The 14,743-nt window shown below is 42.8% G+C and overlaps 1 protein-coding gene across 2 annotated transcripts; it reads left to right on the top strand.

The window, feature by feature from the left end:
• Nucleotides 1-722: 722 nt before the first annotated feature.
• LOC107388193 (cAMP-dependent protein kinase type I-alpha regulatory subunit) lies at nucleotides 723-13,130 on the top strand. 2 transcript variants are annotated; one of them, XM_015963611.3, is made up of 12 exons: nucleotides 723-884; nucleotides 2,164-2,259; nucleotides 2,413-2,615; nucleotides 5,623-5,793; nucleotides 5,885-5,976; nucleotides 6,082-6,143; nucleotides 6,230-6,276; nucleotides 6,362-6,520; nucleotides 6,593-6,653; nucleotides 6,850-6,971; nucleotides 10,144-10,225; nucleotides 10,918-13,130. In XM_015963611.3, exons 3-12 carry the CDS (start codon nucleotides 2,442-2,444, stop codon nucleotides 11,088-11,090), a joined length of 1,143 nt encoding a protein of 380 aa, XP_015819097.1. In that variant the 5' UTR covers nucleotides 723-884; nucleotides 2,164-2,259; nucleotides 2,413-2,441; the 3' UTR covers nucleotides 11,091-13,130. The 2 variants fall into 2 exon arrangements, with proteins under 2 accessions (XP_015819097.1, XP_015819096.1); XM_015963610.3 differs by lacking the exon at nucleotides 2,164-2,259 and having other exon boundaries at nucleotides 725-884.
• Nucleotides 13,131-14,743: the final 1,613 nt, after the last annotated feature.

Below are 14,743 nucleotides of genomic sequence, written 5' to 3'. Positions count from 1 at the left end.
GTCTTGTCACGAGGTATTGTTTTGGTTATTTCATTGGATCAAACATCGGGAGGCGTCAACTCTCTTGTTTCATTTGGATTTTTATTTTACTTGTAGAAACAAAAAACTAATATTTTAGCAGGCTAGCGTGAATTTATTTGTTTCCCCTTTGTCGCATTTAACGTCCAATCTATTTTTGTTTTAGCATTTATTGCATTTGTTATTTGATAAAGTTTAACTGTTTTTTGGCTAACACATTTGATTATGCCTTGATGCTACATTTTAAAGTCCTCATTAAACAAATTGCATGCTTCATATACTAGCGCTGGCAATACAGAAATTGATCTCACCACAAAATTAGCTTTACTTGACTCACTGGATGCATTCAACAATCTTTCAGCGTATACCGCAAGCTTCTTGTCTAAACTATCATATACATGACTGCTGATCATGTGCAGGTATCTAATATTTACATACCGTAGTTTGAAATGCTTTAAAAATAGGTTCTGCTGAAAAGATACATTTAACTATCCCTCTTCTTTCATCTGCGTAACCAGCAACAGATTTTTTCATTTCTTTGCTTCCATGTTTTTTTTTTTTCAAATAGATATGTTTAATTTTTTTTATTCAACTTGTTACCTATTTCCTTTACGTCATGATTTACCGCGCTGTCCCCTTTAAGGTTGCTACTGGTTACGGGCTCATATGTCAGAACGAGGAGAATTGACGTCAGTGTTGGATGTTGATTGGTTCTCAGCCGTATCCGGTGGGGCAGCGGTCCAGGGCTCGGAGAAAAAAAAATAAAAAAACGAAGCGAGGAGGAAGATCTGGTAACGGTCCGCTTTGTGAAATATCAAACGTCCCGAGTCTCCGTTGGAAGGCTCGGTAGGATTCCACAGTTTCCTGTGAGTACGTGTGTTGTTTCTGCTGGTGGAATTCACCAACTCCGTACGGGTGGAATTAGCTTCCTGCGTTTCTCGTTTGTTTATGATAGAACTCAAGATGGCGTCATTACAGAAGAGCTTTGCCTTTGCACTGAGCAGGCCAGCCAGGCATCAAGCTAAACGCAGCCTTTTGCGTAAAACGTAGACAAAAATAGTTAAGCTGCATTCAACAATCTTCAGTATTAGCTCGTTTGGGTCAAATGGGACAAAATGGAGAGTGTGTAAGCGTTAATCTGCCAGCTGTGAGTAACTCTAGCCGTATGCCTTTCATGAGATGCCTTCCTGACATAGACGGTGCTACAAACACGAGATTTCCCCATTACTTTCACTAAAGGCGGTTATTCAGTTTAACCATTTGTTGTTATTGTGATGTAGACTATCATCTAAGCTTTTGTGTGCAGTTCGTTTTAAGCAAGGTCATTGCCCATGACAGCTGTTTGTTTTAATTTTTAGTAGACGTGCATTGACAGAAGAGGACATTTTCTACAGCACACCAATCAAAAACACTTATTTCACGTGTAAATTTAAAACCTGACCAACTGGATTTGGTTCTTGAATAAGGTCTAGGTGCGCTGCTGGTAGGTGCTGCTTGTTTACACCAGTGTGAAAGCAGAGTCTCCTCAGCCATTCAGTAGTTTTAGTAGTAGGCAGGATTTAAACAAGCCTGCCAAGTTTGCGCTGTACGTCTAGATTGTTACATAAAGTCTTTCGCCAGGCTCGTCTTTGATAACATGACTGTTAATCTACCTTGGCTCTTGTCAGATTCGAAGTTATTCAAATCCTATTATGCTCTTGTACATGGTGCACATCAGAAGACCTGCAGGCCCAAAATGGATTGTTGTGTTTGTCCTGCAGGACTTGTTGTTCCCACATTCACTCTACTAAAATGCACACATTGATTCCCGTCAGAGTTTAAGGCCATTCCTGTTTTAGAACACACAGCTAGATTAAGCTCAATGCTAGACGAAGAGCCTTGTATCAGCGGTTCTGATCAGTTTATCTGTGATCTGTTAAGCGGTTTTGCTCAGAAACACTGTGTGGCGAATGATGAAAACTGTGTACACTTCCTTTTATGGCCTGTTTAACAGCTGATTGATTTACTGGCCCTCATTTCACAATTTGTCTATATTTGGGCTTTGGTGCACCAGCTAGGCTTCTGTAACAAAGAGTTTTATTGAGGAGAGCTTTAAAATGCAGTTTGGTTCAAGTAAACTCAGGACAGTGCATGTGTCTGTTTCAGTCTCGTTATTTTGGATCACATATGTGTGATCGCATCATCTGACCAGACTCCATAGTGACAAAACAGCACTCCATCGCTCTGCACCTTCTCACTCTGGTTTGAATTTTCTCACGTTCTCCTGCTTTCAGTTTGTCTATCTCTCACTGTGACAAACGTACACACTCACTATGTTATAATCTGGAGTTAACTCCCCCCAAAAATGTTCAGTCTTGATTTGACATCTAGCTCCTTCTCTTCTCCGGCACAAAGGTTAGAGGTCACACAGCAGCATTGTCACCATGGCATCTGGAAGTACGAGCAGCGAGGAGGAGCGGAGCCTGAGGGAGTGCGAGCAGTATGTGCAGAAACACAACATCCAGCAGCTGCTGAAGGACTGCATTGTCCAGCTGTGCACCTCCAGGCCAGACAGGCCCATGGCCTTCCTCAGAGAGTACTTCGAGAGGCTTGAGAAGGTTTGTGTGTACTATGGTTCTTAATATTGGTCACTGAATGCTAAACATTACACATTCTTACATCAGGTAATCACAGACAACTAACATTTCTGTACACTTGCTCTAATTTCCTTTGATGCTACACTCCAGTTTCCCTCCTTTTTCCGGAATTATGTTTGTTTTTTACATCTCCATAAAAGTGATAGTCTTACGCTTTTACTGTGATATAATGTAGGCAACACATCTGTTTTTGCTAAGCCAGCCCCATCCTCTAGAGCCCCATGCAAATTGAACTGAGCTCTGCTCAGCATTAGCCAATGGCGTTAGACATCTTCCTACTGACGGCAGTGACAGAACGCAAACATTTGAGATGTACCTAGACTGGTGTAATTGGTGACATTTCTCATGTACAAGTTAGTCTTAACACACGCACGCACGCACGCACGCACGCACGCACGCACGCACGCACGCACGCACGCACGCACACACACACACACACACACACACACACACACGAACGAGGGGCGTTGCTTCCATCCATATTCACATAAGTAAAGAGGGGGTCTTAAGGTGCTTCTTTTTGCTCTAGATCAGTGGTTCCCAAACTTATTTAGCCGCGCACCCCCTTCTATGTCTCTCTCTCTCTCTCTCTCTCTCTCTCTCTCGCTCTCGCTCTCGCTCTCGCTCTCGCTCTCTCTCGCTCTCTCTCTCTCTCTCTCTCTCTCTCTCTCTCTCTCTCTCTCTCTCTCTCATATATATATCAGATGTCAAGCTAAACAGACAGGGTTAAAAAAAAAATTCCCCATCACTTTCATTTTTTAAATAGTAATTAATAAACATTCGATACCATTTCAATTTCCTTTGATTTCATTTTAAATAAATATTTAGAGTGCCCAGGTAGCACATAAAAAATGCAATTGAACGGTTTTCTTAAAGTAGGAACGTTTAACCTGTGCGGCCAGAGCGCTCTCCTTCCTTCTGTTCTGCGTAAACCTGAGCTGATCACCTGCTTGTGCGTAATCAAATGTCAATAGGGGACAAGATATAGCCATGATGTTCACTTTTACCTCAGACCGACTTATTGCTGTTTTATGGTGTGGCTGAATCTGTGATCCGCTGCCACGCTGACTGGAATAACACATGCTGCAGTAACAGGAGTTGTGGTCAGGTTCATGAGGAGTCACTGGCTGTAGCGGACCCGACTCATCCCAGAAGCTAATATCTTAATTTGACCTTGAATGAAAAATAACCTCTTAAAAGTTTTTATCGTGGTGGAGGCAGCGTTCATTTCTGCCTTCAGTCTGACGGCGCGCCGGAGTTAAAGCAGCGTGCGCGCTTATTGAATCTGTGTGTGTGTGTGCGCGCACGCACGCGTGGCACAGCCGCTCAAGTCACCGCGTCTCGTTATTGTCGCTATTAAAACTTCTGCCCAGCCCAGATGTGCTCACATGTGCACCCGTGAGCCGTGACTGGAACGCGTCTGATCTCTGACAGACGCACTCTGAACTTCAGATCTTCAGCGCGCTGTTAATAGCCTGAATGGGAATCATTTCTTGTTATTTTGTTACATCCACAATGTTCTGTGTGTGAGGTTTACAATGTCAGAACACCTGCATGAGACAGGGTGTTAATTACAATCTGCCAGAATGACTCACCACCTTCAGATTCCTCCAACACCGTTAAAAATGATCAAATACGGAACATATCGGCGTGCGCAGGCCAGAGTGCTGAAGCTCGGTGCATTGTTATTATGAAGCTAGGGCACATGTGGAGGACACGCGCGCAAAAATATACTTGTTTTCAATTACATTTATTGGGCCCACTTACTTTTTCTTTGGCCCACCCACAAATGAGTTTCTACAATAATGGTGACATATGACAGACTTCTCTGAGCTCCGCAGCCATTACACTTTTCACCTCGCGCACCCCCTAGCGGCAGCTCGCGCACCCGCACCACACTTTGGGAATCCCTGCTCTAGATGGTGCTCTCCAAAAAAAAACAAACAAACAGATTTTTACTTAAACTAATAAAAAATATACAACCATATAAAATCAAATTGTCAGTTCAACCCATTTAACATTTTTATTTTGAATAAATTTAGGGATGTCCCGTTCTGATATCGAAAGTAATTCAATATTGACCCAAAAACATTGTATTGTGAATTATATCGGACGGCAACAAAAATCTCCGATATAAGCGGTCCGTTAAGGTTCACATTTTAGCAACCAATAGTTTTTCCCATTTTTCCATACTTACTGTTATTGGCTTTTGTTCTCCGATTGAGTAATGTCACTTGATCAGAAGTGAAAAAGTTGAATCGGGACATCACTAAATAAATGATCTGGTGTAGTATTTGTGATGTCATCAATACAAAACAGAAATGGCTGTAAATGTTAGGTTTAACAGAAAATGTCCTAACTCTAAAATCAGTAAACCACAGCTCTTCTATTCGTTTTTTTCTCCTACAGATGTGCATGCATACGGGTTTTTGTATTTTTTGGATGGTACGGCTCCCATTAACCTGAAAAGGCTTACCTCATGGCTCGGCCACTTTGGTCATCAGAGGATCATCGTCGGCTAGCAGAGCCTACACACTCAGGACAATCCAGACTCTTTTCATGTGTCGTTCCGCAGGTGTGGAAGGACATACCATGCACGACTAGAACAGGGGCTTCCTTGTCAACTTTCAAGAAACTCCAGCTCTTCAGAGAGCATCTTCTAGACTAGGACCCACCCTGCACCCATCCCCCACTCTACAGTTCACTCCTTGTTCACTTCCCTTTATGATTCATTATGCTGCCTCTCTGCCACCACGGGTGACTGATTAGTGTTTTGTTGTTAGCCTCAAGGGCAGCCTGCTGGCTTCATTATCACTTGTAAGTTGCTATGAACCAAAGCAGCTGCTAAATACATAAACATATTTAGAAATGATGTTTGAGTGACATCTGAACCCTTGGAGGTTTATTCCACATCGGTGGCTGATGGGGCTGCATCCTGGAACACTAGTCTTCTCTTTGACTCCTGCAGGAGGAGGCCAAGCAGATCCAGAGCCAGCAGAAAGCCAGCAGTTCCCGCTCAGACTCTCGCGATGAGGAGGTGTCTCCACCCATGAACCCCGTGGTAAAGGGTCGCCGACGAAGAGGAGCCTTCAGTGCAGAGGTGTACACAGAGGAAGATGCAGCCTCGTATGTCAGAAAGGTAGTTTAATCACTCCAGTGTGCGAACCGTATTGTAGTGATTCTGATGATATCTGATAGTAAAATCTCTTTCTTTAATTCTATAATTACAGGTCATTCCAAAAGACTACAAAACGATGGCTGCTTTGGCTAAAGCCATTGAAAAGAATGTGCTGTTCTCACACCTGGATGACAACGAGAGAAGGTACCGGGCCATAGATCGTGTTTATTTGAAGCTTTTTCAAGTGAAACGTGGATTTTAAGTTATTTGTGTTCATCGGATCAACTCACTGGTGTGTTTTATCCCCAGCGACATATTTGATGCAATGTTTCCAGTCACTTATATTGCCGGGGAAACTGTCATTCAGCAGGGTAGGAGCACATGTTTCATGTGTTATCTAAAATATTGACGATATTATGACCAGTGCGATACTAAATGTATTGTTCTATGTGTTCAGGTGATGAGGGTGACAACTTCTACGTCATCGACCAAGGAGAAATGGATGTGAGCATCTTTACTTGGTTTTCTAACATAAAGACCTTTGTTGATCCTTTTCTGAGGCATGGTTCGTACCTGTCTGATTCCACAGGTGTACGTGAACAACGAATGGGTGACCAGCATCGGCGAGGGGGGCAGCTTTGGAGAGCTGGCACTGATCTACGGCACCCCGAGGGCAGCCACCGTTAGAGCCAAGACCAATGTGAAGCTGTGGGGCATCGACAGAGACAGCTACAGGAGAATACTGATGGTGAGGGAACTTCTCGTCGACTCTGTGGATCATCTCACGGAGTTGGAGTAACACCCACCCTCTTTCTTTCAGGGAAGCACTTTGAGAAAGAGAAAGATGTACGAGGAGTTCCTCAGGAAAGTGTCCATTCTAGGTGGGTGTGTTTAGTTCTCATCAGCTGCTGTGTAGAAGTTTAAAAATAAACACGGAGTGGAGTTATTGGTGTTAGATCTGGAGTTTAAAATAACATGAAGGTGTATGTAAAAATATATCTAGACATAATCAGAGCGGGCTCAGCCTTTTGTGTTATCATGGTCTATCAGATCAACATCTGTGTTCTCCCTCCTCAGAGTCTCTTGATAAGTGGGAGCGCCTGACGGTGGCCGATGCCTTAGAACCCGTCCAGTTTGAGGATGGACAGAAGATCGTTGTGCAGGGAGAGCCAGGAGACGAGTTCTTCATAATCTTAGAGGTTCATGCACAACCCAATATACTCATGGCTGTCGGTGCATTAAAACGTTTTATTTGTGATTAATTACAATTTTTAAATGTATCATCACATGATATTTCTCATGTTTCCAATGTTTTTATAAGAAGTAGGAGCAGAGAAACCTACTTCCTTTTGGCGAACGATGACTAATGCTGTCTAGGACATTTTATAAAAAGGTTTTACGTCTAAAGGATACTGCACGCTCAAAATGCAAAAAGTTAATTCATAAGCAGCAAGTCCACCTCCCAGTGTAGCACAGGGGAACATTAGAGCTCCTCAGACTTCATCCTCCATGATGCTAATTAGCATGTAGCTTCCCTCTGTTGTGGCATCTGTTAGCTTGTCTTGCTTCTGTGGATGTCCAATATCATCGGTCTGCTGATATTATCAGATGATTTTTGCTTTAAAGGGTAATATCGGAAAATATTAGTATCGGTTTTTACCCCTTTAGTGATCCAACTTTTACACACCACGCACATATTACACATCAAACTCTTTGGCTTCATCTCCTCTCTCTCATAATGCCAAAATATGACAGATCTGATGATTAGTTTTGAGATATTTTGGTTTTATTTGGCAGAACTTGTGGATAATTAGGAATTTGCACCGTGTGGGGAGGATCTGCCGTCCTTAGAGCACGTAGCAGCTAGCAAACACCCAAACACAAGAATCTTATCCCCAAGGCTCGTGTTTCTTAAATGACGATCGTTATAAATGTTTTATCAACATAACTACAATCTACAGAAACCAAAAGAAATACATTACTGACTGACGCACACATCTTAGCTTAGCAACTAGCCTCGCATAGCATGTGTACGCTCACGCTGCTTACACTTTATCAGCTAGGTCACTTTAACACATGCCCAAACATTCCCTAAACAAATAGATACTTACAAAGACAAATGTTCTCCAAGGCGCCCACGTTAAGGCTAAATCAACGTGTTCTTGATGACCCGTTAATTCTCTAGTTTCTGCTTAAATGTAGGATGTAAACACACCGGCAGCTAAGGCACAGAGCACTCGCTCTGTCGTGTTTTGCTCAGACAGTTTAACAAAGATTGTTTGAAACAGTGATGTCTCACTTTGATCCATTTCCAAAACCTAAAACATTTGAATCTTTTTATCACCTACTAACCTAATCAACCTTTTTCCCATAATGAACTGGATAATTAATTGAGGCCTAAAGGCGTCACAGAGCGTTAGTCCAGATTATCTCAAGGAGAATGTCTTCAGCTGCTTCTTTTATCTATTACTAACATGCATTGAAGTTGTCTGCAATTTTGCATGGATAATGTTTAAAGCAGGGGTCGGCAACCTGTTCCCATCAAAGAGCCATTATTACCCGTTTCCCACAGTAAAGAAAACACTGGGAGCCACAGCAGCCGCGGCGTTGTGGGCGGGGCCTACCCTCAGACAGCAGAGAGCTGCTCACAACAGGTGACAGCAGCCGGTACCGGTCGCTCGTGTACGTCAAAGCTGTCTTTCATAAGAAGATTATCAATAAAACGATTTATATAAAATGGATCCAGAAGTTGTAGCCCGTCTCTGCCTACAGGATTTTGATATTTTTCACCCTGTTGGTGGTTTTACTGAGTTTCCACTTTTGTCATACATTTCTTTTTAAAACATGTTTAGACTGTTCAGAATACAAATCCAGGCTCTGGTTTGATTGTTGTAATTGAACTTTGTAGGTGGGGAAGGTCAGAAAAGGATCCGATCATTCTGTTTTTCCCTCATTTACAGCGACGGAGACAACGGCGCTGTGCGCCTGGCTCTGGTGTTAATCAAGTTAAATTATATCTCTTTGTAACAATTTTCACAAGAAAACAGAACAGTTAAAAGCAGGGCTTGTGTTGTGTTGACCGGATAGTTCCCGTATTTGGCCGTTTATTTTGACAGAGAAAGAATAGAAAGAATTACCCCGACGCATGCAGACGAACTGACTCTTTATTCGTTATGCACATCGCAGATGTAGCTAAATCACTCAAGAAAAGATTCCCATCTGAACATCTGAGCTGGACACCGCTCAGCGCAGCTCGCTGTCAGCGCGTACGCACGGTGCACAGCGAGCTGAAGATGTGGAGAGGGGCTTGGAGCGCGTCGCAGAACCAGAGCGCATGCGGGAAGATTCCTCCGTCTGAAGCGAGACTTGTCACTTAGAAAATGTTCCCTGATTATGAAACTTTGGCTGAATAGCGCTTGTTCCTGTCTCCAATGTGGCGACACATCCAGGAGCCGTCTGAGGAGAATCCCAGAATCTGACATCCTCTTCAGCTCAGAATGCGCCGATATGATTACGCACAAGCGTGACGTATCAACCCGGTCTCACAGTAAGACCGGGTTGGACCTGTTCAGGTTTACGCAGACAATCTTTACATTTAGAATTGGCATACAGATGTAAAATTAATGCAGTAAAATATAAAGCATTTTATTTAAATATCCATTCGTCATTTTACAAGCACAGAGAGCCGCATCAGATGGATGGAAGAGCCGCGGGTTGCCGACCCCTGGTTTAAAGCATGCATGATAACAAATTTTTAATTTTTTTTTTTATTAAGAGTGACCCCTGCGTATATCAGTGTCGGGAGCCAATATCGAGCATCACTACATGCTTCCATTTATCTACCATTCTCCTGCATGTTGTATCACATGTAGCCCGTTGAAGCCTCTGCTGTGTGTTTGCGGCGCTGATCTAAAGCCATCGATCGTGTTTTTGCATTTAGGTGATCATTTAAACTCCACTGACAGGAAAGTTCAGCATGGCAGCGTTCACAAATAAATTTAGTTTGATCAACTCTGGAAATATTAAATGGAAATGTTCTTGTGGAAGATCTGCGGCGTTCTCATGTTCCATTTAATTGCCCCACCCACAATGATGTCATTGGTGAAAACATCAGACTTTAACCTCAAACAATAGTGATGCAGATCTCGGCCCTGCTGTGACCCGGGGAACGTCTGGGTGCAGAGAGAAACAGACTTTAAAAATAAAAAGGACAAAAGTGTCTTGGTGCGTGATAAATAAACTGTCAGCATTAGGCGTTTCATTAGTTAACACTAATAATGTGTTAACATTTTCATCCCCGCTCCTTCCAAACCAGTATTTGCAGTGCATGAAGTGCAATATATTAGTTATATGTGGGTGTGTGTGTTCCAGGGCTGTGCAGCAGTTTTGCAGCGGCGCTCAGAGAACGAGGAGTTTGTTGAAGTTGGACGATTAGGACCATCAGACTACTTTGGTAAGAACTGTAGCAACATCGTGTTTTCTTTAATATGTTCAGATGAATCTGGTTAACTGTTGGCAACAAGAAAACACATAAGAAGTGACTTATGTGAGTGATCTTTAAAAATAATTTATTTAGTATTGGTTATAAATGTGTCAATATATCCTTTGTTGATCATAATCAGCCAATATTCAATATGGTGAGCCTAATAATTGGTTAAACATCTAATGGGCCATTCCCATCTGTACCGGGTCGGCCCGGGCCGGGTAGCGTAGGTTGTTTACATATCTGGGTGGCCTGGTATTTTTCCGGGCCAACCAAGGCTCATTCTCAGCCCTCTTCTCGAGGGGGTCTGCTTCAGGCCGACCAGGGCCAACACACCCACTGCTGACAGCAAATTCACACCTTCCATTAGAGCAAGCCTCTGATTGGTGGGTAGAATCAGCCCACATGGGCTTAAGACAAGGATGTGTGGAATCAACCGGGCCAGGCTGGGGCCGACTGGGGCTATCCGGCCCGGGCCGATCCGGTACAGATGGGAATGGCCCATTAATCTGACTTGCATCGATTCATCCATGCATTAACTAATAAACAGATCTGATTATTTGTAAAATGGTGATCTGTTATTGAATAGAGACTTGTTTGATACGGACAGGTCAGAGCTGTGTGTGTCCTCATCTGGACGTCCTGTTTCTTGTGTTTCCCAGGTGAGATCGCTCTGCTGATGAACCGTCCTCGTGCCGCCACGGTGGTCGCCCGTGGCCCCCTGAAGTGCGTTAAGCTGGACCGGCCCCGCTTCGAGCGCGTTCTGGGCCCGTGTTCAGACATACTTAAACGCAACATCCAGCAGTACAACAGCTTTGTGTCACTGTCTGTCTGAGGGGGCGTCGCTCCTCCTCTGGCCACACCCCCACCCTCCTCTTCTCTCAGACCCAGGGTCCACACATCCCATTAGCTTATTCTTATTCTTTTGTCACTTTGCTTTTGTTTCTTTTTGCTTTTTACTCCTGGTTTTGTTCCACCTGCACCAGTTCTTATGCTGTTACCACCGTGGTGGTGACTTTCAGCCACTCACCAGCGCTTTTACCAGCTGCTACCTTGTAGGCACAGTTACATCACAGGTTACTTATCTTCCATATATAAATATCTATATTTGCTGGTTACATTTTTGTTTTAGATTTGAACTCAAAGCAGGAGATCTGCTTTAGGGTCTCAGACTGGTGAGACAATCAGACCTTTAAAAAGAAATAAAGCGCTTTTGTTTTTACTAGATGGCGTGTTTTCTTTAGGTTAGCTGGTTTAGGTACACTTTTAAAACTGTAGAAGGCAGGGAGGATGTGATGTAATCGGTCAGCCTTTAGGTTTCTACATTCGTTTTAATCTGTTACGTGACGCTCCACTTGTTGTTTTTGTTACTTTTAGACGGACACGACGATGTGTCCTCGCCTACTTTGTGAGAGCTCACACAACTTAAGGGTTTTACTGTGCAGCTGCCAGGCTAGTGCCAAATGTTTGATTCTCGTCACACAGCGCAGAGATGCACACAGGCGTGGAACGTTCCTGGAGCTCCAACAAGTAGTCGTTACAACCCTTATCGTCCTCCGAAATCGACTGAACAACCACACAAGAACTGCCTTGAATACTCTGAGGGGAATACAAATACTAAAACACAAAAGAAGAAAAAGAGTATTACGTGAATTTCAGTATTCAGTTTATTTAGTACACACCAAATATCATGGTCGCTCTTCTGCTATGATTTACAAGCAAATGTTCTCCTAGTATAGTTCAAATAATCATCATTATTATTTTTGAGAATCATCTGGTTTGGAGTGATGGTGATCTTAAAATCTATATAAATATAGATGTTTAACTGTCTTTTGTAAACACTTATTTTTCCATAAATTCTATTTTAGGTGTCGAGTGCCACAAAGTAAATAATAAATGATTCTTCTTGTCAACTGACACAACAGTATCTACTTGTATTGTGTAAAAAAATGATTTTAAAATAGTGATGGGAGACTTTAACATCAGATGACAGGTTTATTAAGTGGTGTTGGTGGGTGGAGTGTTTCTGTAGGAGGTGGGCAGCGTGAGCTGGTGTTTGTTTATAGTCTCATTAGCTGACCGCTAATGAAGACGACCATTTCCATCGAACTAGCTGGTGGGACCCGCTCTGTTACGCTGGCTGGGCCCGACGTGCTGGGCCTCCGGTGGAAAAGGAAGTTTGTGTTAAAAGAAAAAGGAAAAGACACAATGCATCCTGCAGCTAGGTGCAGCAGCAGGAATTAGTCATTTATTTGATTTGTTACTCCCTGCTTAACAGCTTCATGACTAGATGGCTTTTTTAGAAATGACATTGATGAGACTGAGTTACCTTTTCATTCCTCTCTCTCAAGAAAAGACCTATAAATGTCTGTTAGTCTCACCGAGCGCTCATGGACGAGCTGCAGGTGTATGTTTGGTCTGGGTACTGTTAGCAGGTCGGTGAGAGGAGTTTTCTTACTGATCGTCTGTTCCCCCCGACCCTCAGGTTCTCCTTGTGGGTGTGGTGACATGTGGCTTTGTGTCCATTGACAGCACATCCCGTTTATCCCGATCTGCAGGAAAAGACCCCCGTTAGGGTGGAGGGGTTTGTTTGTTTTTCATGTAAATAGCTGCATCCTAGAGTTTAGTCCACACTGCAATCGTCCCGGTTTGCCTTAGCTTACCTGACCTGGACTCACGGTCGTAGTCAGTCACACTCGCTTAAGCCCAACCTTCAGAGCTCGGCGGGCTGCAGCCCCTCGGAGGACCATTCTTTTTCTATTCTACACTGTATCTAGTTTCACCTCCTGTATGTGCAAAGATGTTTATCCTCTTTTGGTATAGATTGTTCCAGATGGCAGTTTAAGCAATAAAAAAAGTAAAAAATGATTCAAAATTTGTCTCGGGCTTCATTGATTTGTGAACATTTCAGTATCTCCTCTCCTTTGATCGACTATCTGAAATAGAGACCAGCTGATTTGGTTTTTCTGTTGCCTTTAGTTAGATGTGACAGTCAGCCCATGGCCCACGTCTTCCTCTTCATGCTCAAGTGAACAGCAGTGGGCACAAGTTTGCTGAACCATATTTAATTTAAAACTAATTCAAAATCACACATTATCCTAAATTAGTCAAATCCATAAACTTATTTACCAAGTATTAAAAGCAGGCAAATAAAAAAAGGTTAATGTAAATGTCAGCAGCAGCACTGGGCTGCCCGCAGATGTGCCTGATATGAAATCGGCTCAGCTAAAGAGGATGTTGGCCGATATACAAAATAAGGGTGAGTGTGGACCCGATATGCTGTTGATGTTTTAGGTAAAGTGGGTTTTATTTGGAAGCTATAAAGAAATCTACGCTGAGAAAAGGACATCAGTTTTGCAAAGTTTCAAGTAGTTTTGTTTAAGCAGTAAAAAGGTATTTTTTACTGATTTATGTTGTTTGCTTCTTCCTCACCTAAATATTTCAGATGAGTAAACGTGACAAATTTTAGCATCAGACAAAAATGACCTACACATAAAACGCTGTTCTCAGTGATTCATCCAGGAGAAAGGCTGCCCAAACAAACCGGGATTTTAACGCAAAAACAATTATCCTCCTTGGCAAACGAAGTCGCTGATTAGCCACGTCATTTGGAAAGCTCAGTGTAGTTTCAGCAGCCAGGCCCGAGTGCTTCCAGACCGGTGGAAGTAATCACTGACACGGATAAAAGATGACCAACTAAAAGACATCATGTCACTATCTGATTACGTTTAATAACAAAGAACCCAGAAAACCGTCTACAGCCCGGTAGGCCTCCCTTGGTTCAGGTTAAGGTCAGAGGTCAGGGTTCAGCACGTTTGCCAAGAACATCAAAAAGATCTCAAAAACCTTTGTGAAACAATTCTGTGGACTGATGTGAGAAAATAGGAACTTCCTGTTTGAGCTGATGTAAAACTACAACAGTCTGGGGTTCCATCAGTGACCACTCGCGGTCACTGATGGAACCATGAAATCTCTCCATCACAACATCCTGACGGATAACGTCTGACCTCTGACCTTCATGCTGGAAAACCCTCCAACATGGCTGAATTAGAACAATTTTGTAAAGCAGAATGCAATGTGAGAGCCTCATTAGTCATCATAAACATTTATATATTATTCCATCATAATAAAATTTAAATTGTATTTTGTGTTTACTCTTGTTATCTTTGACAACATTTATGTGTTGGTTTGAAATATTTTACCACAACAGAAAAAGCAGAAAATGGTGGACATCTTTAGGAGGAACAACTTTTCTACAGCATTGCACTTGTGAAAGAAATAATCAGCAAAGCAAAGCGGCATGTTTATAACTTAGAATCTGTTTCAGTTTAGTTTAAAATGTGTTTTAAAGATGAGCACCGTACTGCTGAAACACTATTAGCATCAGGGCAGCAGAGGGCGCCATTCAGAGGTTTTATTAACACACACACACACACACACACACACACACACACACACACACACACACACACACACACACACACACAC

Source organism: Nothobranchius furzeri, chromosome 16 (genome assembly GCF_043380555.1).
Source record: "Nothobranchius furzeri strain GRZ-AD chromosome 16, NfurGRZ-RIMD1, whole genome shotgun sequence".
Taxonomy (NCBI): domain Eukaryota; kingdom Metazoa; phylum Chordata; class Actinopteri; order Cyprinodontiformes; family Nothobranchiidae; genus Nothobranchius; species Nothobranchius furzeri.
This window is presented reverse-complemented; position numbering and strand designations above follow the sequence as displayed.